Genomic DNA, 26,691 nt, shown 5'->3' on the forward strand with positions numbered 1-26,691 from the left:
AGTCATATTAAAATAATGTATAATTTATAAATAGGTATACATAATTTAAAAATAAACACTGAATATTATCAAGATCCTAGCAATGAATTTCCAAAATACAGTAAGTACCCATGTGAAACATTCCTAAATTGGTTTTTATATATAAAAGGTAAATCATCAAAGAGATTTTGTGCATTTGATGTCCTCTAATTGTTATAGTTGTATATACATCAGAGCAATTTATAGTTCCTTGTGTGGGGAGGGGCAAAGTTTCCTTAAGTAGCGTTGTTCTCATGTCCTTATATACCATCTTTTTAATGAATAACAATGCAGATCCAGGAGAGGCTAAAAACAGGAAAATATTGAGGAGCAAATCATTTGAAAATGCATGACAAGCCATGGATGAAATGAGAACAGGATATATGTTAACTCCTAAACATTGCGAACCTATATGGACAGGAATGTATGTATAAGTCTTGACAAAGTACAAAATCCCAGGGGAAGCACTTGCTAGCAATAATGGAGGAATATCAGAGGGATAAGGTGGGCACAAAAATGAATATTGTGGATGCAAAGATGGAGACAGGAACTCTAAGGAGTGGCAGAGGTAACAAGAGTGAAGGTAAAGTTAGAAATTCATTTCTAACTGCACAAAAATATCACATTTCCCCATGGATATATAGAAGAGAAATTATTTGGATGAGCCATTTTTTCCTAATACACTATATTTTTGAATATGTTTAATTCATAGATACTCTGAAGGAAGCAAAAAACCCTTATCTTTTCTATACACAGCGGTATCTCTATGTGATTTAGAATAGATTTTTAAGGTATTGTTTTGATACAAGTTATTGCCATTTTCCAAAAATAGAGAAGTTTATCTAGATACGTGACTGTTTATCTATCATGTGCAATATCCTCTGAATTCCTTCCTGACTCTTTGTGGTGTGTCTTATTAAAGAAAAATGTGGTGTTTGTGCTTTTTAATGAATTAACTGATGCTTTTTTAAGGATTAATCAGTTATTTGAATAATATAAGTAACATTACTGTAGGTTGTTTTTCTTTAGAAAGCAAGTTTGCATTTTACGTTGCCAGATCAATTAAGTCTTTGAGAATTGCTCTAAACATCTGGAAAAATAAAGTCAACTTTTAATCACTACCTAGAAGAGATATTCTTCCCCATTTTAGTTAAGACTATATAATGTACCATTATAATTATCATGAAGCTAATAGCGACTCAGGAAAGTTGAATAATAATAAGAAATGAACTTAAAAAAATTAACCTCTCATACTATAGACATTTTTTTTCACATTCTGGCAAAGCTCAAAAAAAGTGAATTGGAAATATATTGAATATCTAGTATTTATCTTACATTATATAAATCAAAATGGATTCGATTTGCCAGCATTTTGTTGAGTATTTTTACTTCAATGTTCATGAGTGAGAAGGATCTATAATTCTCTTTCTTAGTAATGTATTTATGTGGTTTGGGTATCAGAGGAATTGTGGCCTCATAAAAAGAGTTTGGCAATGTTCCTTCTGTTTCTATTGTGAGGAACAATTTGAGGAGTTTTTGGTATTAGTTTTTCTTTGAAAAATATTTTAGAATTCTGAGCTGAAACCATCTGGTCCTGGGCTTTTCTTGGTTTGGAGACTTTTGATGACTCTTTCTATTTCTTTAGCCGGTATAGGTCTATTTAATTTGCTTATCTGGTATTGATTTAATTTTGATAAATGATATTTATCCAGAAAGTTGTCCATTTCCTTTAAGTTTTCCAATTTTGTGGAGTAAATGTTTTCAAAATATAATCTAATGATTCTCTGGATTTCCTCCGTGTCTATTGTTATGTCCCTCTTTTTATTTCTAATTTTGTTAATTTGGATATTCTCTCTCTGCCTTTTGGTTAGTTTGGATAAAGATTTGCCTATTTTGTTGATTTTGTCAAAAAACCAATTCTTTGTCTCATTGATTCTTTGCATTGTTTTCTTTGCTTCTATTTTGTTGATTTCTGCTCTCAATTTGATTATTTCCTGCCATATAGCCATATAGTTCTCCTTGGTTGAGTTTGGTTCTTTTTGTTCAAGAATTTTCAAATGATCTGTTAACTCAACTCACTGGTGTGGGATTTTTCCAGTTTTTTTTTTTTTTTTTAGATTTTTCAAGACTGGGATTCTATGAACTTTCCTCTTAACACTACTTTCACTGTGTCCCATAGATTTGGGTATGTTGTATGGTCATTTTCACTGAATTTTAGGGAGTTTTTAATTTCTTTCTTGACCCTCTGATGCTTCAGGTGAGCATTGCTTAATTTTCATGTTTTTGTGGGCTTTCTGGAATTAGTGTTGATGTTGAATTTTAAATTTAAGAAACAGTGATCCGATAAGATATATGGGGTTATTCCATTTTTTTTGTATCTGTTGAGGCTTGCTTTGTTACCTAGTATGTGATCATTTTTTGAGAAGGTTCCATTAGTTGTTGAGAAGAAGGTATATTCTTCTATGTTTTGATGGAATGTTCTATATATGTCTGTTAAGTCCATTTGCATCATAACATCTGTTAGTTCCCTTATTTCTCTGTTAATTTACTGTCTGACACACCTGTTCAGTGGTGACAGTGGGGTATTGAATTTCCCACTATTAGTGTGTGGGGTTTAATGTATGATTGAAGCTTTAGAAGTGTTTCTTTTACACTTGAGGGTACCCTTGTCTTTGGGGCATAGATGTTTAGTATTGAGATTTCTTCTTGATGGATTTTTCCTGTGACTAAAATATCTTTTTTTGTCTCTTTTCATTGATTTTAGTTTGAAGTCTATTTTGTTAGATATTAGAATAGCTACAGCAGCATGTTTGTTAGGTTCATTTGTTTGGAAAATTTTTTACAAACCCTTTACTCTGAGGCAATATTTGTCTTTGAGGTTGAGGTGTATTTCTTGTATGCAGCAGAAGGATGGATTCTGTTTTCATATCCAATCTGTTAGCCTGTGTCATTTTATAGGTGAGTTGAGTCCATTTACATTAAGGGATATTAATGACCAGTGATTCCCAACTCCTGTTATTTTAGTTTTCATTGTTGGTGATGTTATTGTGTGTGTTTTTCCTTTCTTTGGAATTGGCTGCTGTGAAACCATCTATTTTCTGTGTTTTTGTTGTAACCAACTTCCTTGGGTTGGAGTTTTCCTTTGAGTACTTTGTGTAGGATTGGGTTTGTGTCTAGGTATTTGTTGACTCTGGTTCTGTTGTGGAATATCGTGTTTTGTCCATCTATGGTGACTGAAAGTTTCTCTGGGTATAATAGTCTGGGCTCCCATCCCTGGTCTCTTTATGTCTGCATAATGCTTGACCACGACCTTCTGACTTTCATTGTCTCCAATGAGAAGTCAGGTGTAATTTTGAAAGGTGTTTCTTTATATGTTACGTGGCCTTCTTCCTTTGCATCTCTTAATATTTTTTCTTTATTCAAACAGTAAAACCTTTGATTCATTCTCCTATGTGCGTAATTTGTCATAGTGACAAATTCTTGCTTGCATGTTGTCATTTAACTAAGACCTGTACTAACTGAGCACATAATCATTCTCAATTTCTCTCTCTCTCTCTCTCTCTCTCTCTCTCTCTCTATATATATATATATATATATATATATATATATATATATAAACAATACTGATTATGACACAACACTAATAAAACCACACAAATTGACTATCAAACAATTTGATCACATGTCTATCAATGATCATACAAGCCTTGATATGAACCAGAGTTGCTTACCACATAAAGGCATTTTCTTTTCTTTTCACCCTAACACTTCATTTTCTTGTTTAGTGCTATGAATTTTTTGAACATATGCACAAAAGGGCACTTACTATATCACCATGAAAGCAGGGCAACACAAGAGACCAGTTGGCAGGGGAACTACAATACATTTTGCTTGGAAACACCATTGAAAATCAGTTGAACACTGACACAGGATGAAATGGTATATTTAAGAAAGATGAATGATATTCAGAATGATGGTACTTCTCATTTTGATCTGTTTGTTCACTTCTTGGTATAAATCAAAATGTTGAATTTAATTTAAAAAATGGTATAGGTGATTACATAAGCAAACACTGGTGTCCCAAAGTAACTTTCTAGATTTGAGCTATTCCACTTCCTTGCTGCAAAAACAGAAATCATGGTCAGAGTTTATTTCTCCATATCAACTGGAAGGTTTGCATTCCCTTTTCTTCATGGAATAATGTAGTCAGTATGAACAAAGGAATGGTTGATAATGTATCATTTTCTTTATTTCACATTTCTCTTTACTCTTACATAATTATAAGGCATGATTCCCCAAACAATTTAAGTTGCTAGTTTATCAGTAATCAGTTTGAATACTTGGAGGAAGAAATGCTATATAATTATACACATAGCCTATTTAAATATTCATTTTCATATTATTTTAAAAATCAAGTGTTTCTCATTAGAAAATGTGAACACCATAAACTTTCCCATTTGATCATGTTTTAAACATATATAAATGTTTATGTGTTTGGAACTTTTCTCAGACAGAGTTTTGTCATAAACACCTAGGCTGTCTTGGAACTTACTAGGCAGTTTCTGAACACATGGTTCTGTTTTCTTCTCCCAAGTCCTAGGAAACAGGCATGCACCAGAGTTTTATGAAGGAAAAAAATGCCTGCCTTACAAACATAGTATTTTACAAAATTCTATAAGTTTTTTTCTCAATTAAAACCATGATTAAACTACTTAAATATATGCTGAAAATAATAAAAATATATTAATGGATGATAACACTTCTTTAGAAAAGGAGATAGAAATTTGGATTAATGAACAGTGATTTAATAATATTATTGCAGTGGGATAAGTCTGTTGCACACAGTAAATATTTGTCACTGGTATTAGTTTAATAAAATGCTGATTGGCGAGTAGGCAGGCAGAAGTGAGGTGGGGTGACCAGACTAAGGGAATTCTGGGAAGAGGAAAGCAAGAGAGAGTTGAGAGCCAGACACAGAGGAAGTAAGATGAGAATGCCTTACTGAGAAAAGGTATCAAGCCACGTGCCTAAACATAGACAAGAATTATGGGTTAATTTAAGTTGTAAGAGTTAGTTAAATTTTAAGCCTGAGATCATAAACCAAACAGTTTATAATTAATATAAACCTCTGTTGCTTATAATATATGTATATATATTATACATATAATATATAATTATTCTTATATTAATATAAGAAACTCTTTGGAACTGAATGTTTGCAGGATTGGGTGGGACAGAAATGTGTGTCTACATAGTGTGTTTCAATTTTCCAATGCCTATTTCAATAACTGGCAAAAATATGTTATTGAAGCTAATGAATTAGAGGTTGCATATATGTGACAAGATTAGTTTTTTACTTTAAATAATTCACTGTGTAGTAACTTCATTCGCTCATTCCAAATGAATATAACATTTTACAGGCTTTCTTTGAACATACATAAAAATCTTCCACAGTTTGAGTCTCATTGATTCTTTCAAGGTAAGAATTATAAATCTCATCCAGGCAACATATTTACAAGATCAAATTTTGCCATAACTTTGATACAAAAACAAAGAAATTGGAATAAAGAGTGTTTTGCCAGAAATATTAGCTGTTACTTGCTTAGATATCTTTCAAATTTTGTCATAGTAATATACTGGTCAAGGTAGAAATGGGTTTGCAGAACTATTTGAAATGGTAAAAAGTAATAAATCACCATTCTTGAAAATATTCTTAGAGAATTATAGAAACCAACATGATAAAATTATGTGGCCAGGTAAACTTAAAGAACAAAGGAGAAAAGAAAATCAATAACAAACAAAAGAAGTTCTTTGTTAAAACCTGAGAATGGCATTTGGAGCCTGGGAATGATGCATTCTGTGCCTGAAATTCTGTGATTATTTAGATCTGAATTTTCCCTGAAAGGCTTATGTGTTGACTGTTTGCTTTTAGATTCAGCAGAGTTCAGAGATGGGGCTGCTGGTGCCTCGTTTTAAGAATCTGAATCTAATAAATGTCTAATGTTACTGCTGAATTCAAACCATAATAGTCTATTAGTTGGTGAAGGCAACATTAGGATGTAGGAGACAGTTGGAGAAAGCTAGGGATATTATACTCAAGTATAAATTTTGTCCCACATACCTACATCTGGATACAACTTTGACCTACCATGTTCTACTTTGCTATAATATTTGGTGTCCACATGGGTCCTAAAATATTGGGGTCAAGTAAGCCAAGATCATTTTTTTCATCCTTTTAAGCTGCTTGTCTCAAGAAATTTGTCAAAGCATTGAAAAGCTTACTAACTCAAGATTCTTTTCTAATTTGCAAATGTGTTTACATTGAAAGTATTGACACAGATTTTGTGTTAAGACATTTAAAATGTTATGTTCACTTGAAATGCAAACTAGTAAATTGTAAAGAAAACTTTCTACCTGCTAGGCATTTGACAAGTAGGTATATCTGACAAAGAAAAGCCCTGACCCATCCACTAATAAATGGATCATAGTAAAAAGTAAGTGTTGTATGAATGGCTTGCCAAGGAGACTAAAAAATTCTGCTAGATCTTACAACTGCCTTATTGAAGATCCTTGGCCTCTTCTCAAAGTAGACCAGGTCTCTCGGTCAGAAATGGATGCCAAGTAAGATTGGTTGGCCAAGATCACTCTACATGAGAAGCATATTGAGGCTTAATCACACATACCACCTATTTGGCTGAGCCTCTCAAATTGCCTACCTGCCAGGATAAGTTTTTGTGTCACCAGGAGCAACCTAATAATTATGCTAAAAGTTATCATTAGCAGGGTGTGAATTACATGTTTTATGCAGTGAAAAAACACATAACTATGAATTAGTTTCATGCTATTAAAATGCTGGACGAGAATAGAGTATCAAGGAGGGTTAATGGAGTTTGTTTCAGGGAAAAAAACCTTATTAGCAGATACTAGCAATTATAAAACTCCACTGTCCGTTGCTATATTATTTATCATAATATACTAAAATAAAGACTGGCTAAGTGTAACATATCTTAGCATAAGTATCTCCAGCTTCATCTACATGTTTTAAATACTTTTCTCTCTATTCTCCTGTATAAAGTCTCAAAAAAGAAAGATCCACTGTAATTCAAATATGCCTTGCCAGAGATGCTAGGTCTCTTTGTGTTTTTGTAACCTATATTTCTTCTTAGAAAAAGTTCATAAATCTTTAACAGACTGTAAAGAGGCCATAATTGTCGGAAGTTATTAATAGAAAGGATATTTTAGTAAAGTTATTCAGAAAGAAAAGTTAACCTATTCTTTTGGTTAATATGGCAGCTACATGGGGCTATGCTGAAGTGGAGAGTTGAGCTCATATGGCATTGAGTATTATTTAGGTAACATTCAGTAATATGATTCTCATATAGGGTTTCAGAGTAGATGTTCTGCTATCTAGCTTACCAATGCTCATTCAATACATCCCTCATGTATAGTATTGGAACATATGCTAAAATATCACATAAGATTCCCATGACCAAATTTTAGAAGAGAGATGTGTTGTATTATTTTTCTATACACATTCACAAACATAGATGCTTTCTTAATCAGCAATGCAGACGCCACAATACATAGTCTGATTAATTCTACCAGATATAAATTTTTGACATCTATTTATTCTTTTTTTCTATCATAGAACCATTGTTTTAGTTCATATTTATTAATATTTCATGAAGATAATCCTGGCATAGTCTCAATGAAATAAAACTTTTGTAGATAAAGAGCATATTAAGCGAATAAAGTCTGTAACCAGCTGACACTTGAAACAATTTTATCTTGTGATTTTCAAAGTAGTATCCTATATATTATTGAATATTTTTACAGTCTTTTAATTTCTCTAATAATCCAAAATATAGTTTCATGGAATTATATTGTATACTTGAATTTTCCAAACCTAATTATCCTTTGTTTTTACTTTTCTACACTTACACATACTACAGTCCGTGTGTGTGTGTGTGTGTGTGTTCGTGTGCAAGCAAGCGTGCACATGCATGTCTGTGTGCAGTCACGTGTGCATATTTATAGGGTATAGGGGGAGTCCAAAGTGACATATAAACTGGACAAATATTACTTTTGATGTCTCCATATTCTGACTAGTTTGTTTGCCATAGTATAGTTGTTCTCAAACTTCAATCTCACTAGAAATGTCTTGGAGACCAGATCACTTGTTAAAAGACTTTGAGGTTCCATTCCCAGGAATCTGATTTAGTGAGATGAGATAAGATCCATGAATTTACATTTCCAGTTACTTCATAGATGATGCCAATTCTACTTGTTCAATGGCCACACTTCGTGTGACACTGGGGTGGAGGAAGTGCTGATGCTCTTTGCATATCTTTGTGCATGACAATATTGACTGCAAACAGGTCACAGTAGCCTCTCTCACGGAATTCTCATTTCGTTTGTGGTGACAATTTTCATTTTATAACGGTTTTATAAAATGGTTGCTCCAGCACTGGTTGCTTTTGATGTAGTGTGTTTCTGAAAGACCCTTTAAATAGTTCCCTTGACAATCTGCTGAGAGCTAGGTGTACCACAAACTGGTTCTCCCTCTGTTCAGTCTTGCCTCTTTTACATTCTTATATAGGCATCTCATGAGAAAAAAACTTCCCAACAAACCTCTGAACAGAACTCTCCCATTCATAATCTTTTCCAGGCAGTGGAGTCTGAGTTAGTTTGGGTTCATTTACTTCTGAATTCAAATTTAGTGTCCTGCATTTACATTTTATCCTTCAGCATTCTGACTATTAGTTCAATTTGATTAAAACTTTTTGGCTCCTGATATTCTTGTCTACTGTTTTTTTCTATTTCTTTCTGCTCTCTGTCACTGGCAAATTGGATAAGAATGTTATCTACATCTTCATCTAAGCCAGTGACAAAATATTGGAGAAGACAAAGCTGAGATCAAGTCTCTATTCATTAAATAGTAATAAAAATGCGGAAAGCCTTTAAAGCCTAAGATTTGTGTGGGAACACATTCTCTATTAGTGCTAGTTAATAACCAGCCAAAAAGAACAATTCCATTTAACGATTTCTATTTTAAAACTTAGACACCAATTTCATGCTGTATAATAATTGTGGTTTGAGTGTGAAATGACGGCACAGGTTCTGTGCTTGAAGCGGTTTCTAGCTGGTAGTAATTTTTGGAAAAGTTGTAGCACCTATAAGAGCTGGAACCATACTGAAGGACATGGGTCACTGGAAGTAGGCCTTGAAGCTTCCTTCTTTGATCCAGTCTTCTTGTTTACTCTTTGTTTTCTGATTGTGGATACATTGTGACCAGAGCCACTTGTTTCTGTTACAAGTGATTGGTTGTACTCTCTCAAACTATAAACTAAAGTAAATATTTTCTTTCTTAGTTTGTTTCTTGTCTGGTATCTTGTTTTAGGAAAGACCAAACTAACCAATACAAGAAATTGGCATTAAGAAGGGGAACATTGCTGTGATAAATCCAATGATGTGGTTTTTAAGCCTTTGGAACTAATTTGGGGCAAATGTGTTTGGAACTTTGGGCCAGGAAAACATTCACATGCCATAAACAGGGCTCCAGAAGCCACGCTGGTAGGAATTTGTAAGAAAGAAAGTTTGAGAGAAATGCAGAATATGAACTATTGGCTTATGCGGTTTCACAGAAACTGAAACACAGAAACAAGAATCATGCTGATAACTGGACTAGAGGTCATTCAGGTTATATTTCGGACAATAATCAGACTGAATTCTGCCCATGTCATGAAAACTTGTGTGAGTGTAAATTTAAAAGTTACAAACTGATGGATTTAAAAGAGAAAACTTTGAGTCACAACAGGTTACACATTGTGGTGTAGTTGTGACTCACTACCCTTATCGAAGTCTACAGTAAAAATCAGCAAGAAGGGAGAAACACATTTTAAACATACACAGTTCGTCAAGGAAAAGATCATGAATATGATTAAAGTTACAGTTGCAGTTCATGATGGAATGAGACTCCCAGTGTCGAGAATCCTTCTACTGCTCACTATGGCTAATGGGAATATCCATCAAGAAAAGCTTCAGCAATGAGTGGATATGGCTTAAAGGAAAGGCTACATATGCCTTGGGCAGCAGAACTGAATAGGTGGAGTTATTAAATCCCTTCGGAACTAAGACTTGTACTCATTAAAGTTCAAGATATTGCACATGGACTTGGTATTTGCCCTGTTGCTGATGGTTTTGCCTTGACCTAATCATTCTTTGCTATGTCTCCCACCACTGTTTCCTGTGTGATATTTTGTTTATGTTTTAATCAATAAAGCTTGCCTGAAGATCAGAGTGCAGAGCTAAGCCACTAGTGGCCAAGTAGTGGTGGCACACACCTTTATTCCCAGGCCAAAGAAAGAGGCAGAGGGATCTCTGCTAGTTCAAGTCCACCTTGGGCTACCCAAGATTGAATCCGTCTAAAAGAGAAACAGAGCTCACCCAAAGGTGATCCTAGCACTTGGGATGGCACATTTTTTTTTAATCCCAGCACTAGGGAGATGGAGACAGGAGTGATATTGCTGTGTGAAGAGAGGAATTTAAGGCAGGAACTCAAGGTTTGGTGGAGACAGTCGCAGGCTGAGGATTTCCCCTTCAATCTGAGGACTGCAGCCAGAGGACAAAGTCTGAGGACAGGGTCACCCCTTCAATCTGAGCACTGAAGAGGGAAACAGACTCTCTAGTAGCTAACCTCAGTACTCTGATCCTCCAGCCTTCACCCCAGTATCTTTCTCCAGGTCTTCTTTATTATGACCAATTAGAATTCATGCTACAGCTTATTTTTAAGATTTTACTCTCTGAATTGATGTTATTAGTATATAAACTGCTTTTTAAAAATTATTTTACAGAAGACCATAGCTAAAATATTGCCTTGAGTTCCTGAAGAGTTTGGAGTTTTGCACAGTGTAAGGACGTTTGAAGCTGGAACAAAGGCATTTTGTATCATGAGTTGGACATGAGCCTGGGAGGGCCAGGGGTAGAATACTGAAGGTGAGCGAAAATGTCCCTCATTCTATTTTGCAGCTTCACATTTGTCTTTATCTAGGATTACTAATTGGGAAGGTTGTGGAATCTTTAAGAGCTATAATCTTGCTGAAAGGTCTTAAGGTCTTATAGCCCTACTTCCTCTTCAATCTCTGTTTCATGACTGCAGATGAAATATGATCAGCCATAACCCTATGACCATGCTGTTGCCACCATAATTAATTATATCCTCTTGAACTTTAGGTCAAAATACGACATTCTTTCATTAATTCGCTTCCTGTTAGATTTCTTGTCACATAAAGGAGAAAAGTAGCTAATATATTAATAAATCACACCTAATTACAACAATGTAAAAGTATTAACACCATAAACATGTAACTAGCTACATGTGTCACTTCCTGGGAGAAGCTGTGTCTAGCCATTTCTATGAGAGTTTCTTTAAAAATCTTTCAGAAGAAGGCGTGATAAGACTGAACTTCAATGGCTCACCCAATTCCACTAGATATAAGACCCCCCAGAGCAGTGAGACTGTTCCACCTTGCCTGGAGCTCACAGAGTTTGAGCTTAGTTTTGCTCTCTCGAGGTTACTGATGATAGGTGTGACTACTAATGAGAGAGAGGTTCTGACCTAGGGCGTGGTTAATTTGTATTTTGGCTGTAGAGGTGGATCTTTTTTGCCTGGACCAAAGGTCGGAGATTTCAAGTCTATTCCTTACCTCAGGTTAATGAAATCTGCTGCCCCCCATTTCCCTTTTGCAGTGAAGTATTTAAGCATGTGGAAAACAGAGGAGGTGGATTCAGGATTCACTGACTGTCCCTCCCAATGCTGATCTGTGCTTCTGTCTCTTATTTCTCCTATATCTCTGTTCCTTTTGCATAATAATTCTAGTCCTCACACCCCCTACCCTGTAATGTTCGAGTTTTATCAAAGCTTGCCTTCGACACTAAGAAGTGCTAAAGTGTTTACAATATGGAAGAAAATTTCAGCTCAAAGAAATGTATTAGCGCCCCTATACCTAAGCAATATAAGATATAACCTCAAAAGATGCTTGCATATGCTCCTTCATAGTTGCTTTAAATTCTCTATAAATTACTGGATACAGAACGATTCAGCAAGCATCATAATTGGGGATTTGGTGAAGTTAAGTGTGATTTTGAATATCAGAGGATATTTGAGCCACAACAATTACTGCTTTGAATGTGGAAGTGATTTCCCAGTTAATTTAAATAGTTTGCATTTTTTGGGTGAATAATGATGACAGGATGGCTGGAGCCTGAAACACTGGCTTGAGGCAGTGGAGTATTAGCCTTTCTTTTCTGGCTCATTAGCAAGTCAGCATGCATCTCAAGGAATCATATCCTCAATTTTCTTTTTGAAAAGATAATATTGATACATTTCCACCCTCACAAAATATGCTAGTGACTTTTAAGATAGAAAACTTTGGAATGTTTAGCTTGTTAATAAATCTGAAGTAAGGAAAATAGGCAATGATCTATTCATAAAGACCTGTTGTAAATGTGAAATGTGATTTGCGTGTGCGTCTCTGTGTGTGTGTAACCTTCTATTACAAGTGTCATGCTATTTCAGATGCAGAATTTATAACACAATCACAGAAAATTCTCAGAGAGACTCATGAGAGATTTAAAAATTATAGAAAACCTGAAAAGTTGCAACTACATACAATATTAAGTGTCACTGTGTCACTGTGTTTTAGAACTGTCATAGAATTAGGAAGTGATATGTATGACTGTAGACATGGGTTTGCTGTGCTTTGGGTTGAGAAATAGCTTGCAGTGGTAAGGATTTGAGATTTTACTGGACTCAAGAATATGAAAACGTGTCACAAGTAATCTGAGACCAGTTTCTATCCTGCTAGATGGAGCTACCAAAAATCAATTATCGAACATCATTCTGAACTGCTTGACTGACCTATATGTGTGTGTCAATGTATGAATGTACATGGGTATTTGCATTAAGGTAGAAAGAATGTATTTTAGGAATCTCACTAATACATTTGTGTCCTATATACTTTTAATATAAACTATAAATTTACCTTACATAAAAAGCCTTTACTAAAATTAATGAGGCCAAAAATATTCTTAAAATGCAAAATTGACAATTAAATAGATAAAAATTAAGACAAGTGATGATTATATTTATTAACCAAAATAACTCAACTGTCTAAAAATTAAGTCTAACTATTGAAACATCTTACTGAATATTTGTAAAGTATGTGCAAGATGTAGAGATAAGAAAAATGGAAAATATAAACATAATTTAAAAATACTGTAATGGATATTGTTACTATCATTGATGTTTTAATTAAAGCAAGTAAGAGAATCTTCCAATTTTTTTTCTGTTGTTTAATTTGCTTCTTTAGAGAATGTCTCACTATGTACCTCTGGCTGGCCTAAATCTCACTGTGTAAACCAGGCTACCTTTAACTTCACAGATATTTTTCTGTCTCTGATTTATGAGTGTTGGGATTAAATGCTGTGGGATAATGTTCTTGTACTCTGTAAAGATTTGTCACTCATATTAGTTTAATAAAATGCTGATTGGCCAGTAGTCAGGTAGGAAGTATAGACAGGGTGAACAGACTGTGAGAATTCTAAGAGCAAAGGCAAAGCAATGTAGTCACCAGCCAGATGCAGAAGAAGTTGTGAATGTTCCATGGAGAAAGGGTACCAAGTCACATGGATAAATGTAGTCAAGAATTATAAGTTAATTTAAGTTGTTTGAGCTAGTTAATAATAAGCCTGAGCTAATAGGCCAAACAGTTTATAAGTAATATAAACCTCCATGTATTTCTTTGTGAATGAAGGGCAGCAGGTCTAGACAGGACAGAAACTTCCATCTACAATTAAAAGCATGCATGTCCATAGTCAGCTTTCATTTAACATGAGACACCAGAATACCAAGTTTTATATGAGGTATTTATCTGATGTGCTTTTGTAAGAATTTTCATAATTCATAATTACTTGGGAAGTCTAGGCCTCAGAAGTATAATAATGGAAGTGTCTTGTAAACTAACTATATAACTCCCCCCTGAAGGACCAAAACAATTTTTTTCATATCTAAAGGAGTTACTAATGGACTGAATTTTATACACCTACAACCTTTTTACTGATTAAAGTAGACTCTAAAGTGAATTTTGAAGGATGGAGAGTAAAAATAGGCTACTCTAAATTGAGACTGTTGAAATTGTGGCTTCAGAATAATCTGTAGTTTTAATATTTATGAATTAAATATAGTCAGAACCAATGATAACAATGACCTAAGGCTAGATGCAGGAGTGGGGAGAGGCAGTACCCGGTGACTTCCCACACAATACAGTTGGTTTGAAGCCAACTGTGGCATCACAGGAGGTAGGAGGATTGCTGGAGTTCATGAGCTAACTGAGCTGGACTATTCTGTGAGACCTGTTCCTTTAACAAGTCAGTAAACAGAAAAACGCTGTTGAGTTTTCACCACAATGAGAGACCTGGTGTGAAATGGTACCTTTTGCATTTCAAGTAGATTCTTTGACATTATGTCAAATCTCTCAGGGAAGATGAGTTCTTATTATTTATGATACTGAATTTCATACATCTGGGCAGAAATTCTGACAATCCAGTACTACTTCAGCCATTTCAAAAAGAGGGCTTTTATAATGGGAGTATGTCAAGAGATCCAGGATAACTGATAATAGCTGAGGCAAGCCAACAGGGAATAGGATAGTAACTCAAGATTTTACTTGGTTTTGGTCACTAACATATCCATCTCCAAACATTAGACAATTTACATTTACCAACCTGTTCACAGTCTAAGAAAAATTTTAAAGATTAACATGTACTCCTTTCTCTGAACAACAGGCTTTCTTTTACTGTTGATGAACAAAAGACAGAGTATATTCAATAATACTCTCCTTACATTCAGGTATGTGATCACAAAGGTAGATTTGTCCTGAATTGATTTTGGATGCACGCAAGAAACTGTGTCTTCAATGTGAGTTTTAAGATAGAATCTCTTATTTACCATTTTATGCCTATATATAATTGGTCATGTATATAACTAAGATCAGATGCATTGTGGGAAGTGACATGTGCATTAGGAAAATGATTGTGTAATTAGTCTGCCACTCAAATTAGCAACCAAATTCCCCCTTTCCTTGAAACCCATAAAAGAAACCACAAACAATAATTGGGGCCCTTGAATAATTTTCACCCACATAGTGCAATGCTTTCTTACATTATAATTGGATATTTCTATTATTTCGTTTTGAAAAAAGTTTCATTACTAATTTTGCAAAATTGTATTTTGTATGAAAGATATTAAAAATAGACTACTCTAAATTGAAAATGTTGAACTAGTGACTTTTAGAGTCATTTCATTTGAAGTTTTAGTATTTGTGATGAAAATATATTATGGGCATACTCCAACATAATAAGTGATTGTATTTTAAACTCATGTCCTGTTAGCATCATGTCACACTCTTTTACATAGTTTCAAAGGGCAGAAAGTGTCATTGTTTTTAGAAATTTGGAAACACTCCTAAGCGACTTAGTATACAACATTCATCCACATTTCATTCTGTCCATAGTTATTGAACATATCACTAGAATGCACAAAATACAAAAATAACACGATTCTAACAGCCCTCTGATAATCATAAAAACAGTGCAAAAAATTTTCAGAAAGTTAATTATAATTTTTTTAAATAATGACATTTGTGAGTAGAGAATTGAAGATTCTTTCCAAATTTTCCATGTCCATACCCCTTTAAATACACAGGCAATTGAAAATTTACAAAACTCTATGCTTTTATTCCCTGAAAGTAAGTAGAGATTATACATACTTACTGAATGTTTACTTTTTGCAAAAGTACATGTGCTTTGTAAAATATATCATCTATTTAAATATCACTTGTTAGTTTTGAAAAGGGTAAAAAAGTAATGCTGGTAGCAAAAGGAATCCAGAATCCGGAATATTAATTTTAAAGAGGATTTTTGGATGATGTGAAAATGGGGATGAATGCAAGAATTAAGTCATACGGCAATTTTAAAAATTGATAAAAGTCAGAAGCCAATTTTATATATATTTTAGTAAATTAGGAAAGAGTAAAGAATGGAAGAACATAATTCTCAGATGTCTAGCTTCAGAGACAAGTGAGGTAAGTAAATGCAACGGAAACACAGGGGGAAATGTGTTTTATCTGTAGAGAATCCATTTTTCATTAGACATTCAGAAGTCTATAGGATGTGTGGGTAGAAATGATGATAGGTGCATAAAATATAGTTCTGGACATAAGGAGAAAGGTATGATGAATATAAATTCTGAGGTGTCTTAATGCTAGTTGAAAACAATAAAAAGAAATTAACAATATGTAGGTAAAGAGGAAATAGAATTAAGAGAGTTTCTAGGTTGTAGTTCAGTGGTGTAGTACTTGTGTAGAACGTGCAAGTCTCTGAGACCAATCACCAGAATAATAACAACAATAAAACACAATAGGGATGACACCACCACCACCAAAACACCCAATATTTATGGCAGTATAAAGTAAAAACAAAAGAATCTATACTGTTATGGTTACAAGTCTCAATTTTCATCCTAAGGAACAGTTACGAGCCATTCTTTAGATTCCTCTAACCTCAAGATTTTGTATAGTCTCTCATTTAGTGGACAGTCCTGCCTGACATGATGGATCATAAGTATTTCAACAAAACATGTCTATGTCTTCTTAATTCATGTTGTTATTGGGTATTTCCTTGCCAACACAGTAAGGAGACCTTCATCTTCTATTTGGAGAGGCTAAAATGTGTGGACTATTTATGGACTCGACCTTATACCCCAATATAATCCACTGTTAAATCTTGCTGTTTCTGCTCTAAAACTGAAATGGAATCCAGCTGCTTTGTCAACACTCATGTTTACCCCTCTCCCTTAAACAACAGTCTGCAAGCATTTTCTCTATTATAATGAAATGACATGGGTGGATATACTTATCACCAAGAAGCGATAAAAGTTTAAAGGTTAAAGATATGCTAATTAACCTAAGTTGATCATTACCCAATGTAAATACAAATCCAAAATCACACTGTGCCTCATAAATATGTAAATTTGCAATATGGTGATAAAAAGAAAACAAAATTTTAAAAAATTAATTATGGCGATCAAAAATGTCTTATGGAAAGGATGATATTGTAGCAGGATTTAATGGCTCTGAGGATGTGAATCATATTTTAATTTTAAGTAAAGCAGTCCAGAAGGGTCATATTAGCAGGAAATCCTATGGGGTTGAAGCATGAGTAGTATTTTGCAGCCAAAGGAGATCAGTGCAGTAGGAAAGGATCAAGTGAACAGGCATGCAGGAGACAATCACGACCTTTTTGGCTAAGTATTTCAACTTTTATTTTGATTGAGAAGAGTGTTATTGAACAGTTTTGAGAAGAGAAGTGAAATGCCTTATTTAATCTGACTTTTCTATTTCCCTATCCTGTAGGTGTTTTGAGATATGTAATAATTATTACCACCCTGGTATTGACCACCACATTTTAATGGTTAGATTATTTTCTGATATGCACACACACATATAATATTAACTCCTTTTTCTGTTTATGTTTTCCTATCACTCATACACACACATGCATACACACACACACATACATACAAAACAACTCATTGATGTCTATTTCCTATTATCTCCTTCCAAGAAAATAAGCCTTACAAGGTTAAGAATTTTCAGAGCTGTTACCTAATACCAAGAACTGAGCCTACATGACACATGCTATAAAACATTTATCAAAAAACTAATCTGTATGTTGATAACATATATTATATATGTGTATAAACACACACACATATTTAGGTTTAATGCTGATTTGTGTTTTGAGGAGGATTCCTGGAATAATATTAAGGAAATGAAATCTCATAAAGTCATCAGCCAGATGGCAGGACTCAGACCTTTCACAGTTAGTTGTAAATATCACATCTAATATTCTATTATTCAAAAATTCTTATCTATCTTTAGAGGTTGAAGAGAAAGAATTGAAGTTATAGGGCCTCAAGTCTCTGACTTATGTTATGAAGGATTCTATATGTAATATGATCATAAACAATGCGTGTACTAACTTGCAGTTCTACAGCAAACACAAGTTTACTCCTGTGTTTGTTCCTTTCTTGAAACTCACAGCTGTCAAAGTATATTATTAAAATAAAGTTCTTCCAAGTAACATATACCTTTCTTATCAGTCCACAATTTAAACCTGCATTGAAGATTTATTGCTTTAAATCAGCTTCCAAATACATAACAATATGGCATAGCATTTATCAGTGTGATTGGCAGTTTCAATGCATGCAATATCAGGGTTCCTTAGTAGTTTCTAACCTGAATTGTGAGAAATTATGCAATCGCAATATCACAATGCTTTCCATAGCAAGTTCTTCAAATATGTAACATTTTTCTCCACAACCCGAATATCTATTTTGTCATTCTTGCTTGTTTAACATAAGGTTACATGATAAACAAAAGCAGAAGTGCCATCCTTCCACAGTAACAACTTTTTAGGCTTTAAAACTCTAACAGTAGAAAATTGGTAAAATGCATGAGATAAGAAATAGAGACGAGGAGAGGCAGTTGTTACAAAACGCATTGTAAAGTAAACATTTACTGATCAAATGTGGCAGTTGCTCTTTTGTAAGAAAGGACATAATTATTAGGAAAGCCCCTGAAACTGCTTAGGTGATACAAGCAAAGCTGTTTGGCAGTAGGACTGTAAATAGAACTTTCTGTGGTGATAGAAGTGTTGCTCTTTATACTCCCCAGTTGGGAAACCATTACATAGAGGGGCTCTTAAGCATTTAAAAGATGGTCTGTAGAACCAACTGAATCTCATGTTATATTTAGCAATAATTAAAGGTGAATACACATCTATGCTTGGGAGCTATCGTATGGAGCAATCCAGACATAGAAGATGATACTTTAATTCATTTCTGTGTTTTGAGATATGCAAAGCTATTAGACAACAAGACCAAAATACAAAAGATCATAGGAAGAGTATTCTTATTTTTATTTACTTTTAATAAGGTCGATAAAATTACAAAACAAGGGCAAGTATAAAAAATGGTTCTAGAATTTATTCTGAACACAGGACACACAGCAAATATACAGTGTAGGTTTCTTTTTTATTGATTTTATGGAGCTATACAGTTTTCTCTGCTCCCTTCCTCTCTTCTACCCTTCAACCTTCCCAATGGTCCCCATGCTCTCAATTTGCTCAGGAGATATTGTCTTTACTCCTTCCCATGTAGATTAGATCCTTGTATGTCTCTCTTAGGGTCCTCATTGTTGTCTATGTTATCTGGGATTGTGATTTGTAGGCTGGTTTACTTTGCTTTATGTCTAAAAGCCACTTATGAGTGAGTACATATGATATTTGTCTTTCTGGGTCTGGGTTACCTAACACAATATGATGTTTTCTAGAGCCATTCATTTGCCTTCACATTTCAAGATGTCATCATTTTTCCCTGTTGTGTAGTACTCCATTGTATAAATGTACCACATTTTCCTTATTTGTTCTTTGGTCAAGGGGCATTTAGGTTGTTTCTAGGTTATGGTTATGACAAATAATGCTGCTATGAACATAGATGAGCACATGTCTTTGTTGTATGATTAAGCATCCTTTGGGTATATACCCAATAGTGGTATTGCTGAGTGTTGAGGAAGGTTGTTTCCTAATATTCTGAGAAATTGCTATACAGATATCCAAAGGGGCTGTATCAGCTTGCACTCCCATCAGCAATGCAAGGGTGTTCCCTTTACCCTACAGCCTCTCCAATATAAGTTGTCATCAGTGTTTTTGATCTTGGTAATTATTACTGGTATAAGATGGAATCTCAGAGTTGTTTTGATGTGCATTTCTCTGATGACTAAGGATGTTGAGCATTTCCTTAAGTGTCTTCAGCCATTTTAGGTTCTCTGTTGAGAGTTCTCTGTTTAAGTCTGTATTGCCTGTATTCTGTTTTTATTTTTATTTTTTATTTTTTGGGATTATGTGTTCTTTTGATGACCAATTTCTTGAGTTGTTTGTATATTTTGGAGATCAGCCCTATGTCTGATGTGGGGTTGGTGAAGATCTTTTCTGCAGGGATGCGAGCACCCACTGATACAAGGGAACTGATATAATGAGAGTTCACCAAGGCCTGTTGGACTGGGACTGAACGAGGTCGTGATCCAACCAGATTCTCTGAATGTGGCTGGCCCGGAGCCTTTTTGAAAAGCCATTGACAATGACACTGGGACTTGCTTCCTCTGCATATACTGGATTTTGGCGCTCCAGTCTGTTTGGACTCTCACCTTTCCTGGACCTGGAGGGAGGGGGGAGGAACTTGAACTTCCCACAGGGCTGGAAATCCTGACTGCTCTAGGGGATAGAGAGGGAGGAGGAGAGGGAGTGGGGGGAGTGGGAGGGTGTTGGGAGGAGGGGCTGAAATGGAAACTTTTATAATTTAATAAAAAAAAGATCTTTTCTGATTCTGTATGCTTCCATTTTGTCTTGTTGACCATGTCCTTTGCTTTATAGAAGCTTTTCAGATTCAAGAGGTTCCATTTATTAATAGTTTCTCTCAGTGTCTGTGCTACTGGGGTTATAATTAGGAAGTGGTCTCCTGTGCCAAGGCACTCAAGTGTACTTCCAACTTTCTCTTCTATGACGTTCAGTGTGATTGACTCTATGTTGAGGTCTTTGATCCATTTGGACTTAAGTTTTGCACATGAAGATAGATATGGATCTATTTTCATTCTTTTAGATGTTGATATCCAGTTATACCAACACCATTTGATAAATATGCTTTGTTTTTTTTCCATTTTATTTTTTTGCTTCTTTGTCAAAAATCAAGTGTTTGTAGGTGTGTGGATAATATCCAGGTCTTCGATTCTGTTCCATTGATCCTCCTGTCTGTTTTTGTCCCAATTCTGGGCTGTTTTCAGTACTATAGCTCTGTAGTAGCATTTGAAGTCAGGGATTGCGATGCCTCCAGAAGTTTTTTATTGTACAGGATTGTTTTGGCTATACTGAGTTTTTCCCTTTTCCATATGAAGTTTAGTACCTTCTTTCAAGATCTGTGAAGAATTTTGCTGGGATTTTAGTGGTCAGCATTGCATTGAATTTGTAGATTACTTTTGGTAAGATTGCCATTTTTTACTATATTAATTCTACCTACCCAAGATTGTACATGATAGCAGAATTCATCCTTTGGCTGCATATAAGAAACACACTTCAACCTCAAAGACATATATCACCTCAGAGTAAATGGTTGGAAAAAATATTTCAATCAAATGGACCTAACAAACAAGCTGGTGTAGCTATCCTAATATCTAACAAAATGGACTTCAAACTAAAATCAATCAAAAGATACAAAGAAAGTCATTTCATATTAGTCACAGGAAAAATCCATCAAGGGGAAATATAAATACTGAACATTTATAGCCCAAATACAAAGGCACCCTAATATGTAAAAGAAACACTTCTAAAGCTTAAATCACACATTAATAGTGGGAGACTTCAACACTCCACTCTTATCACTGGACAGGTCAGTCAGACAAAAAAATGAACAGAGAAATAAGGGAACTAACAGACATTATGACTCAAATGGACTTAATAGACATCTATCCTCATGGGATCTTCTCAAAAATTGACTACATACTAGGTAACAAAGCAAACCTCAACAGACACACAAAGCAAATGGAATAACCCCATATATCTTGTCCAATCACCATGGCTTAAAACTAGAATTCAGCAGCAACACTAATTCCAGAAAGCCCACAAACACATGGAAATTAAACAATGGTCACCTGAGTTATCAACAGCTCAAGGAAGAAATAAAGGGAGAAATTAAAGATTCCTAAAATTCAATGAAAATGACCACACAGCATACCCAAATTTATGGGACACCGTGAAAGCTGTTAAGAGGAAAGTTCATAGCACTAAATGCCTACATAAAGAAGCTGAAAAAATTCACTCATTAGTGAATTAACAGTCTAGGTTTTTGTATGAAGGATTAGGAGTCAATGGAGAATCACAGAATCTGTCATAATGATCAGAGAAATCATCATGCCCAACTGGCCCCTTGTCACTGTGACTCCCTAGGAGCAGTCTATCACTTGAGTGGTAATTTTTCAAGAAAATGTTGTCTAGTGAAACTCACTAGTTTATCTTTTTGCTGTGGGAGCTCCTTCTGCTCCTTCATCCAATAGCCTTTAAGATACTAGCCCACTTGGGCGTGGTCTCTTTTGCTTTAAAAGGCAACTGTCGTAGTGGTAGTCATGTGCTCTCTCTCTTGCTTCAGACTCCGCTTCTGGCTACTAGACTCCTTTCCTGATCACGCAGAGAGCTGTTGTCTAGGATGGTGATCTATAAGTTTTTCCTTTAAATAAATAACCCCTTTATTAATTATAATTCCAAACTGGTGTGGGATTGTTTTGTAACTTACTCCATCTTTCTATCCTCATTGTGGCAGATATTCTCTATTGATTGGTCAAACTCCAACGTCTCAGCCATTGGACATGAATACACAGCACAGCATTAGCCCTCAAGTTTTTGAAGAATTATTGCTTTCTTAAAGCAAGCACTATCTCCTTTCATTTCTATTCTTTCTGCTGGAGTATGCATTTCTGAGGAGATGCTAGGAAGTTGATACTGCTGAACCACTGAATCCATGTCAGTACCTGCCTACTTCTGACTGCCTCATTATAAGAGGTCAATTGACCTCTGTTTGATAAACTTCTGATAAATGTATTGCAATTTGGAACCAAAAAAAACCAAACTCAACAGATACAGTTTATTTCATTGTTGGGTTACTGTCGTAAGGAACAGTTGGAATTTTTTATTTACTTTGTTTATATTTTCACACTTTATGTGATGTGTTCTGATTACTCTGGCTCCCTGACATTTCTTATCTACCCCCTGCCTCTATCAACCATCTCTCATCCCAACCGTTCACCTTTCCATCTTCATTTATTTTTTGTTTTGTTTTGAGAGCCAATAAATTTAATGAGGGCCATCTGTGTGACCTTGGACTTGGAATTCTCATTTAGAACCTGGTGGGCTCACCAGTGCTTTTTCCATTTACCTATGTAATCAGAGCAGGTTTCAGGCGTAGTTATTGTGTGCTGAGCTAAGTGCTTGGTAATATGACGGTGGACAGCTGCTAGTGTAGGTTCAGTAAGGAGTCAACATTCCCAGAAAGCAACAACTCACAAATACTGAAACATAGTGTCATGAGATAAACACTAAAATAGCATGGGATTTTATGATTGACATAGAAGACTTCCCTAGGCAATTAGCAATGAAACTAAGACCTTGATAATGAGCAGAACATAAACACACAAAGAATAAAGAAAGTGTACCAGTCAGCAGGTAATAGAGAAAATACAGCTAAAAGGAAATGAAAATAGGTCACTATCAATTGTGTGAGGGCAGGTGGAGAAGGAGCCAAGTAGAGCAATCAATTAGGCTAGAATTTTAAGACAAGGCCAAATCTTACTACATAGCATAGACTGTGCTTAAAAAAATCAACAAATATGGGCTGTGTATGTAGCTTATGGGAAGAGTATATGCAGAGCATGCACAAGAATTTGTATTCCATTTTTCAGAATGGAAAAAAGCAATTAATGAATTAGAAGTGCCATTAAAATAGGGAGGCAAGTGAACTACAGGAATTCAATAAGTGAAAAAAAACCACTCAAAGTCTACATGGAGAAGGGTTTAGAAAGTCGAAGGACTAGAAGTGAATCAATTATGGTCATTTTCTCAATTTAAACAAGACATTGTAGTAGAGAAGAGACCGAGAAGGAGAATGGCTTTGAAAGCTACGTAGATAGCAAATAGTTTTCCTAAAGCTTAAGAATGATATTTGCAGAGGGAGGGATCGAGTGTGACTCCTAGATTCCCAAAATCAACAGCTGAATGAGGTGTGGTGCTCATTGGTTAGGAATCATAGGGGAAAATTGTTCCATTTGGAGAAAAAGCTTGGCAGAGGGGAAAGATGAGTTCAGTTTTGGATCTATTCAATTTTTTAGTTCCTGTTGGAAATTAAAACAGAAAGTAAACAGTAGGACATACTGGTCAAAAATTGAAGGGTGTCTTCAGTTGAAAATATCGAATGGACGTCATCATCATATGACTGAAAACACACAGATGGATACACATCACAAAGGGTATAAGTAGCTAGAGATAAAAGCAGGGAAGATACTTAAGACATCCGTCAAAAGTAGCTTGGTGAACTCTAGATTGTGCATGAGAATATAAACAGAGATGAAAAATTGAATTTGTTATTCACTCATTGGGTAAGTAATATATTCCTTCCTAAGTAGGCAGTTTTTTGTTTTGTTTTTTTAAACAGGGCTTCTCTGTGTCACACGCAGTCCTGAATCTTGTTTTGTAGACCAAGCTGGCCTCAAACTCACAGAGATCCACCTGTCTCTGCCTCCTGAGTGCTGGATTAAAGGCATGTGCCACTACTGCCAGACCTAAGTAGGTAGGTTTTTTATTTTATTTTATTTTATATTATTTTATAGTTGTTGTTTTTGGAGAGGGGGGTTAGAGACAGGATTTTTCTGTAGCTTTGGAGCCTATCTTGGTACTAGCTCTTGTAGACCAGGCTGGCCTGAACTCACAGAGATTCCCACTGCCTCTGCCTCCCGAGTGCTGGGATTAAAGGTATGCACCACAACCGCCCAACGTAAGTATGTAGTTTTTACCAGAACCAAAAGCCATTTTCCCAAAGAATCCAAAGACTTTACTAACGTGAGGAAAGACCTGAGACAACTACAGCATTAAGGATCATGAAATTAGGAAAAGAAGGGCCCATGAAAAATCACAGTGTAAATAGAATAGACCAACTCCCAAATTTCTAATTTCCTATCATGCACAAGAAGCTTTCCTCCTAGTCCATTCATTGTTTATATCCCATAAACTCACTATATTACTACTTAACTACTTAACTCCCTTAGCCAAAGAAACTTCTGTTTGAGATCTTCTCTGTTTGACAAGCCTCAGTGTTTCCTGCGGAGATCTAATGGTTAACTTTTTAATACCAGTTGGATTCATTTGGATACTTCTTTCCAAACCTACTATGCCCTGGTTAACAAAACAGTTAACACATTAACACTTGCAGAAGACTGACCCTGTCCTGAGAGGAAAGAGGAACTAGGTCCAAGTTTTCCCCTAGTATTGGTCCCCTTTCAAAACTTGTTCTTTCTTCACTGGGGTCCTTTGGATAGGGTTCCAGTGTAAGTTTAGATTGAATCTTCTTTCTGGAATTCAGTGCTTTATTTCCATGGTCACCAGCTTAATCAAACTCCCTAGGAATTTTCACTTTCCATCCGTAGTTCAGGTTTGCATATAAATAGCTCATTACTCCTAAGACTTTTTTTCTCGTAGTTTAAATTCTATTTTATTTTTCCCCTCCATGCTAAGATTTTTCTCCAAATTAGAATTGCCTAACTGACTTTTCTGGTAATTCATGGGATTTACTTTTCTCTGTTATCCTGCTCCTTATTATACAGGTATGACTTTTTTGTCTCTGTATTTATGCACAATTAAAAATAAGAGCCCAACAATAATTAATCCATAGCAGCACATTCAGCATAAAACTTCGTGCAAAAAGAATCATTATTTACCAACTCCTTATTATATAATCTTCTTTAGCATGAGCGGTTGTGTCAAAGAAAGGGGACAGTCTTAGCCCTCATTGTCTTTAGACTCATTTGTGAGACAAATACAAAATAATTAATTATGAGATTCATGTTTTATTAATAGAGTAAACATCAGTGTAAAAAAAGCCCAACAAAGTTAAAGTAATTGATAAGAAGATGGAACCTAATGTGAAGAGGTAGTACCTCTAAGAGCAGTTAATTTTTTGTTATGCTTTGCGTGTCAAGTCTTGGTTGGTAGCTGGCGAATCTCATCATTGAGAGTTGTTTATTTCATCAATGGATCAACCACTCAGTTTAAAATTGGTTGGTATTATAGGAAGGAGGTTGAAACATTCAAAGCTGGGGCCTACGTGGAAGAAGTAGCTCACTTAATATATGACCTCCAGAGGTAGCTTGACCCCAGCCACTTCCACTGCTGTTCTCTGGTTTTGTTTTTGATTAATTGCTTAGCTCCACCATTGTCTTTGTTATTGGGGGCAAATAATTTCACTTCACCAAATGCCAGTCTTCTCCTCATTAAAAACAGGACAGCAAAGCCAAGCTTTTGAGTTGAATTAGCATTTGTCATCTCGTATTATTCCAAGCTGTAGTTTAACAGAGCAGTACTGTCCAGCCGGGGTAACTGCCCCTTCATTACAGTTGACAAATAGTTTGAGATACAAAGTAGTTCTTACCTTTTATGAATATTTCCCCAGGAAGCATTGATATTCTCTGTTATCATGTGTACTTTTCTGGTATCATCTGCAGAATAGTCCCGAAGAAGTTTCAGTGCCAAATCATTTGCCACATCGACCTTTATCTGCCATTGACGGAGGTCTTTGGCCAGCTGCTATAGGTGTGCATAGGAAAGAAAATTAATGTCACTTTTCATCCAGCAATGTTCCTAGGTGGATATCTCTAAATATTTCATAAATAGTTACTGATTCTTCAGGTCACAGCATGTCTACTCAAGTCACCTGTCATGTGAGTCAATCAGCTATGGTGATGT

General features: G+C 35.2%; 1 protein-coding gene across 8 annotated transcripts in view; it reads right to left on the reverse strand.

The window, feature by feature from the left end:
• Positions 1-26,691, reverse strand: part of Dmd (dystrophin) — a 2,257,783-nt gene that overhangs the window by 503,470 nt on the left and 1,727,622 nt on the right. For 7 of the 8 annotated variants that reach the window (XM_085684598.2, XM_085684595.2, XM_087902601.1 and 4 more), the window contains one exon: positions 26,378-26,532. In XM_085684598.2, the coding sequence (XP_085540724.2) occupies positions 26,378-26,532 (155 nt within the window). The remainder of the gene's footprint in view (positions 1-26,377; positions 26,533-26,691) is intronic. The other variant, XM_085684597.2, reaches the window with a different exon arrangement.

The sequence above is a fragment of the Myodes glareolus genome, chromosome X, assembly GCF_982192425.1.
Source record: "Myodes glareolus chromosome X, mMyoGla1.1, whole genome shotgun sequence".
Lineage (NCBI taxonomy): Eukaryota > Metazoa > Chordata > Mammalia > Rodentia > Cricetidae > Myodes > Myodes glareolus.